The sequence below is a fragment of the Acanthisitta chloris genome, unplaced genomic scaffold, assembly GCF_000695815.1.
Source record: "Acanthisitta chloris isolate BGI_N310 unplaced genomic scaffold, ASM69581v1 scaffold25954, whole genome shotgun sequence".
Lineage (NCBI taxonomy): Eukaryota > Metazoa > Chordata > Aves > Passeriformes > Acanthisittidae > Acanthisitta > Acanthisitta chloris.
In genome coordinates this window covers 48,665-55,834 of record NW_008671377.1, presented here as the reverse complement: position 1 = coordinate 55,834, position 7,170 = coordinate 48,665, and the positions used below count along the sequence as shown (strand labels likewise).

The window sequence follows — 7,170 nt, the reverse complement described above, 5'->3', positions numbered from 1 at the left end:
AAGCAAGGCTGTGGTTTGTTTAAAAACAGACTTCTTTTTTTTGTTAGAGTGGATTTATTTTGTTTAAGCAAGAGCCCATTGTTGGATGTCCACCACAATTACATGTTTACTATTTCTACAGGACCCTCTTGTCTCATGTTAAGTGAGATGTGAGATCAATAGTGGCTCTGCAATTATTTCTCCATTGATAAAGCCTTCATTTCTTAAATGAAGTACATTTATCTGTGTCCTGACAGTGATAAGGGAGCAGTACTAGTCAGCTGCTGCCTAGTCTAGCATTTAGCTCCACAGCTGGACGAGTGCCTGGACATGGGTCAAATGATGTCTAACTTTCTTCCTATTGGCATTTCACTTTACAAACTGCTCTGATGGGAGGTTTGACAAATCATCCTTTCTGAGTTCAGATAATAAAAACTAGCAGGACAAATGGGAAGTTTTAGTGAAGAGAAAACACTGGCTGATGTCAGGTTAAGGGCCCAGCCTGTAAAGCTACTGGATGGTAAAATGAAGATGGTAGAAAATATCCCATGTAAGGCATTCATTTGGTTCTTCAAGCAACATTTAAATTTAGTCTTTTATCAAATTTAATTGCTGAAAATTTGACCTGAACTTTATTCTGTGATAGGAAGCAAATTTTGGCTCCAGTAAAAACTGGGAGAAATTCTCTTTGGCTTTAGTGAGGTCAAGATTTCAGTCCAGTGGAGCATCCAGATCTATTTCAGCCCTAGAATTAGAGAATTCAACAGCACATGTGGGGTGAGTTTATTATTTAGTTTTGTTTATTTGTTTTATTTCTAATTCTGATTTCTGATGGAGAAAGAAGGGACTTTCCAAACTAATGTCAAATGTGGTAATGAGCATTCAAAAATAAAAGATAAACTGACACATTTTCTTTTTTTATCTGCAATGTATCTTGATTCAAACCATCAGTTATTAAAAACAAATCATATTTAGTTTTAGGCCTACTTTTTGATAATGTGTACTGTGGGCTATACTGGTTATATGCTATAGAAAAATTAGGTGTATTATTACTCTGGGATTAGGGTTAAAAAATCACATTATCCTAATTTTGGCCAACTTTCAGAAACTAGATCTGTTTGTGGTCATTTGGTGGTGAATCTGATAAACAGTTACACAACTATGTGATCAGCATCTTTCTCAGATGTGCTCTTCCCATGTGTTGGACATGAGTTCATTGAGTAGTGTTAAAAGTAGGTTTAACACTCAAGTCTGTTTATTCTTTCCCAGTCTGCAATTTGTGCCTGGCCACTAACCTTCTATCAACTGTGTGACTACAGTTGCTGAGTTGTCATGGCTCCATCTTGGTTCTTTTTGCTTGGAAAAAAATCTGTCAAATACGACTGAGAAGTAGAGAAATCCACAATTACTTATCTCGAGCTACTGATTTGTTTTATCCACCTGTCTTCAGACTGTGGAAAAATATTGGCTGACATAGCTGATTTAAACTGTGGTTTGGTATGTTAATTATCTTCACTCCTTTAGTTGGAATTAAGGGGAGAATACCTCTATATGTGAAATCACAGAAGTGGTGCCCAAGAAAACTGGCAGGTTTTGGAGTTTGCAAATATGATGTAAACCTCAGTCAAAGAAAGGCTGGCAAGGATAACTGCAACCAGAACTGATGTTCTGATTTACTTTAAAGCAAGCTAATAGCTCAAGATAATTAAAATGGAGACTGATAACAGAAAATGCTATTTCTAGGTCATCTCAACAGAAGACTTCTTTCAAATAAGTCATGCTGGTAGATGGATTGCTCCTTTGCAATAAAAAGCTCTGGCTTTAGCATTCCAACTCATTTTCAAATAAACCATTCAATCAGCAATCATTTGCAGCAAAGACAGATGTTGATACAGAGTTCAGATATGTCCATCAGGGATCAAGGAGAGGAAGAAGTGAATAGAAGATGTTTTAGCAGTTATACCAGTCTACACAACTAAAACTATTATGGGCAATTTTGATCACAAGATCTGTTTCTATTTGCTTTACAGTGATCTCAGGTGTCAGTTAGACTGCTTGATTTGTGTAATTCTGTTCTGATGTACAGTGAGAGGAAAACAACATATATTTGTTTATCTGTATGGAGGAGGTACACACTGAGGGAACTGCCAGAGGAACAACTCATAGAAAGACTGTGATTCTTTAAGGGAACCCTTAATGAATGGTGCAGTGAAGCTGTGAAGAAAGGTCCACAACCAGGCTGCTGGTGCTTTCATGTCCTTATGAGTCAGGTCTAGTTAATAGGAAATACAGATGAGTTCAAGCCATGCAATTTGGTAATCTCCAGTGTGATCATGATGATTGTGCTGGTTCTAAGGACTGACATGTTCTCTGACTTTTTAACCCATGGGAACACAAGAGTTGAAGGACTGATTCAACTGAACTGGCTATCTGCTGAGAACAGTACTCCAGGTGTGACAGACCTGATCCTCCCCAGAGACTGGCAGTGACTGGCCTAAAGGATGGTATGAGGAACCACTGAGGTAGACAGTCATTGAAATATGAAGATCCATGGACATGAAAAACCTTTCTGTACAGAGTGGTAAGAACTACCTAGTTGTAAAGACATTTGCTTTTTATAATTGACAGAGGGAATGAAAAGTTATGTAGCTCTACATATATAAATAATCTATAGCACTGGAGTAAAGAGATGTCACACTTAAGAGACTAGTTACCATGCTACTCTGGTTTAGTGAGTAATTGCTGGGTGAACTGTACCATTCTATACTTGGCAGCATTGGTCAGATGGGCTCAGACAGACTAGATGTCCCACTGAGGAAAGGAGCTCAGGTCCTGTGTGTTGGGGAACTGAATTGGGTACATGCAATTTGACTGCAGGAAGAATTGTGCACTGCTAGCCACAAAGGCTGCAATAAATATGCATCTGGCCATGCTTCAACAGCATCTTCTTTAGCACTGCCAAAAATCAGAATGATTTTTCCTATATAAACCCTTTGGAACTTCTCAGGAGTAGATCATGAACAATTACCTCATTGAAAATCAAGCAAGCAAAACTGATATGATTTAATTCAATTTCAAAAAGTTATTCTAAGTGCTTTGGGTTTTGAATGTTATTTTGCTGTTAGTTTACTAAGATAATCGCTTCTGAAATGTTAAGAAAAAAGGCAGAGACCAAGTTCTTTGCCCTGAAGGAGATTGCTGTCTTGTGAAGAGACAGACAATATGGTACATCCATGAATAACAAACAGCTTTGCAAGGCAGCCTCATATCTATATGGTTATAAAACAACAAACAGCTTTTTCTCAATAAATTAATTCTGTGGATTATTGACTCTTATTAGACATTTATTTTTCAACTAAGCACTGTACTAAGGAAAAACAATATAAGGTTTTATTGGTTTGGTTAATGCTGGTGTGAACATCCTTAGAAATGCAGAAAGGCTGGTATGTCTTGAAGCACTTTTTATTCCATTAAACATTACAGGGCCAGATTTTCAACAAGAAACAGCTGAGGTTTTCGTAATATTTCTTTTGATTAAGTGATATATTTTTGGCATTTAGACGAGTTTTATGTTGAGATGCCTAAGAGATGTACATATGTGCCAAATGCACCTAGACACTTAGGTACAATAATTGCTCCCAGTTATTTATGTAGAATTTGATGCTTAGCTAGTTTTGACAGCCCTGCTGAATGCCTATCAGCATTGTTAGACACTTCAATGTCTTCCAGAACCTGAATTTGTCTTAGGATGTAAGGCATCTTATTAATTTCAGCTAGATGATTCATTCGTTCTTTTGGGCACAAACTTAAGTACTTAGCTGGAAAGGATATCTGTGTTTTTCATTTCAGTTTTGTCATTGTTCTCATTAACTATTTGCCTCTGTCCTGTGGGTCAAGTGATAACATTTTTACATTTTACTCTTTGCAGAATATCATCTTGCTCTGACTATTAGCAAATGGAATTCTGTAGTATGCTAAATAATGGACTAATCGATTCCAAAGGTGTTGAACTTTTCTTAGTTACAGCACTTTTATATGCAAGTGATATGACTACAAGATTCCTATTAGCAGCAAAATTAGTTCTTTCTATAGTAGCATAAATGAGGGAAAATCTAGATAACATGGCTTGGTACAAGCTTGCAGGGTATTCCTGCCCAACTGCTTCAGAAGTTGAGCACAGTACCTGGAAGAATTAGAAAAGCTAAAAGTGTGAGAATGATTCCTAAATCAATGCAAAGTACTAGAACAGCTGATGAAAATGATCAAACAAAAAGGCCACCTAAGTGTGAGAATTTTCCAAATGTCCTTCACTTATTCAGCTAATTTAAAATATGGCTGAAGTGAGATAAATTCTCTCCATTATTTTATCAAAAGAAAGCTGCAGGCTCTTGAGACATTTCTGTACCACTAAAAATGGAGTGATGCGCCTGAAATTCTGAGGAATTAGGAAATATGGTCTCTTGTTATTCATCAGATTACTTCACAAAACATAATTTCTGCAACAGATGGTTTGCTTTTGCTTCTCTGAATCTAAGGAATGGAAAGCAACGAAGCCCTGAATAAAAAATGTTAATAGTTACCAGGGAAATCCATCATCTCTTCTCAGGATTCAAAAAGGACATACTTCATAAGAGCCAATTCCGATAGCATTGTTCTAATTTTTTCCTAATTTGTAAAGTGATTCTTTTCTTCCAACATCTTCTGTGTCCTATGCCTTTTATGTATTGGTCTTTTATGCTCCCTGTATTTAAAGAGAGCCTAATCTAGAATTTTCTCAAGCAGGTTCAAATTCTGTAACACTGTAAAGGGACACATTTATGACAGTCATTGATACTCTACAACGTAACCAAAACTGTTCCTTTTAGTCTACTTGCAATTGTATTATAATGATTTATTTTTAGTATTGTGTTCCTTTACAGAAGATTTTTTTAGACAGAAAATTCAAGAAAAGTATTACTAAATGTCACTACTACTGATATGGGTTTCATTGTTATGCTTGGCTCAACTGTTCACTCTCCTTGTAGACAAAAATCCCTTTTCAGTAAAACAGGAGTTTTTGCTATGGAGATATGGCTGGGTCTGACCTTATTTATGTTTTTTAAGTCTCTCCTTTCAACTGTGTGCCAGTAAATAAAAATTCCCTTAGCAAAGTTCATTTAGACCAGCTTTATTAAGTCAACCGAGTGCAAACCTGAAACAGAGGACAGGCAGAAAAATCTGTCCCTGTGAAGTCAATAGGAATCAATCTCCCTAAGCCCTTTTTTATTCCTAGCACCAGTGATTTTTCTTGACTGATTCATTGGAGGGCACTGGTTTAACTAATTTATCTTGCATAGGTATCTTTCCCATTCTGTTCTCTCCACTAGCACAAGTCTTCTCTTTAAAGGTTATTTCCTAGCCAGATCTGTCATAAAACTATTATCATTAATTTGCACTTTCAGAGTTCCTTTCACTTTTTAAAAACTATGAGAGACATTCCTGATTTATGGGTTACAATGTGACAGCCATCATATGCAAAGGAGATTGTTTGCACTTACCAAAGATGCCTTTGAAAAAGAGGGAAATTTCAACCACATCCTCATTCCATCTGCTTTACATAACTGCATTCAATACCACAGAAGAACATGGAAATCTCTATTTTACACAGTTCTCTAAAATTTCTAAGAGAATTTTATCCTTGTTCTGGAATTTTCAGTAATCGCATACAGAAAAACAGAAAGTTTGTAACACTCCATTAAATTCCATAGGTTTTAGGAGCCATTTCAATAGAAATCCACTTTTAATCCTTATACATAATTTCCCTGCAAGTGATAATTACTGTAAACCTCATTAAAGATATTTCAAAATCACGTGTTTCACAAAAAACAAATTAAGAAAAGCAAAACAGCTTCAATGTTTATAGAAAAAACCAGTAACACCATTAAGTATGAAGGTTAGAGTGTACCTACCTAAACTAAACAGCACCAGGAATTTGAGACATACAAATTCTCGTAGATCGAACTGCAGGGAACGAAGCTTTGCTACTAGTTCTTGTGCATGGCTCATAAGATTGTTGAGGGTGGCTCCAGCTTGGGATGCTATTACAGAATAATCCACCTGCAAAAGAGAATCATATTCCTGTCTGCTTGTCATGCCCACAGAACCACTTTAGGATGTTTCAAGCAATCATATGCAACAGGGATACTCTGGATAAAGGAATCATTCTCAATTTAATGATGTTATCAAGTCAATATTAAACCATATATCTTAATGGTATGTCACATCACTGTGAGAGTTGGTTTGTCTGTATTAGCTTTTCTTAGAAGCTTTGTATATGGGAATTGTTTGACTCTGGTAGCTGTCCCCATCTCAGTTCCTTTTACTCATTTAGTGTCTCTTGTTCTCACTGTAATTGTATGATCTTGTGAAGAAAGACTGATGAAGTGAGCTTCGTGCCTACACTGGGTGTATTAGTCCAGAGAGACATAATGATATTCATAGGAAATGATCCAGTGTCCATACCTTGGCCAGAAACATCTATTCAAGCCCAGAAATGTTGATGTACTCCCACAGGAAACAGAGGTATCGTGTGGGTGGTTTGTGCTCTCCTCAGCTACACAAAATCCTGGTATTTCTTGGTGATGATACCAATGAACTTGTTCTGGCAAGTCTTCCCCTGCTAGTGCAGGAGCTGGCAGGTGTGTGCCACAGGCCAGCTGCACTCACATTGTCCTGAGCAGCAACTGCAGAGCACAAAGCTGCTTTCCCCAGGGTAGAGAAAGCAGTGAGACTGCTCTGGGGATCTGCTGCATTTGTCATGCTGCTCATTTGTTCTTGGGTCAAGGTCGAACTGTCTCTGAGCTCTCTAAGGTGACACTTGCATATAGAGATCCAACAGAAAGCTGGAATTAATACACTGTATTAGAAAAGGTAATATTCACAAGCAGAGTATACTTAAAGCCTGTCACAGCTGACACATCCACGGAAGATCCTTGACTCTCAGGCAGCTTTCCCAAGGCTGGCATGCTGAAACTTTTCTGGCTAGTGCTAGTCCTGTTAAGTAAGGGGATGTTTCCACTCAGATGGCTATGCCAGCCTCTGCCACTCTGAAGATGTGCACATTTTATCATGGGATGGTGACCAGTTGAAAAGGGTACTATGGCCTATTGGAATGCCGTGGTGAGAAGGTGGAGTGCAGGTGCTGGGATGAGC

The 7,170-nt window shown here is 37.6% G+C and overlaps 1 protein-coding gene across 1 annotated transcript in view; it reads right to left on the bottom strand.

Annotated features, from left to right (window-relative positions):
* Positions 1-7,170, bottom strand: part of NR5A2 (nuclear receptor subfamily 5, group A, member 2) — a 76,336-nt gene that overhangs the window by 21,050 nt on the left and 48,116 nt on the right. Inside the window, exon 5 of the mRNA XM_009074080.1 lies at positions 5,928-6,075. Coding sequence (XP_009072328.1) covers positions 5,928-6,075 — 148 coding nt within the window. The remainder of the gene's footprint in view (positions 1-5,927; positions 6,076-7,170) is intronic.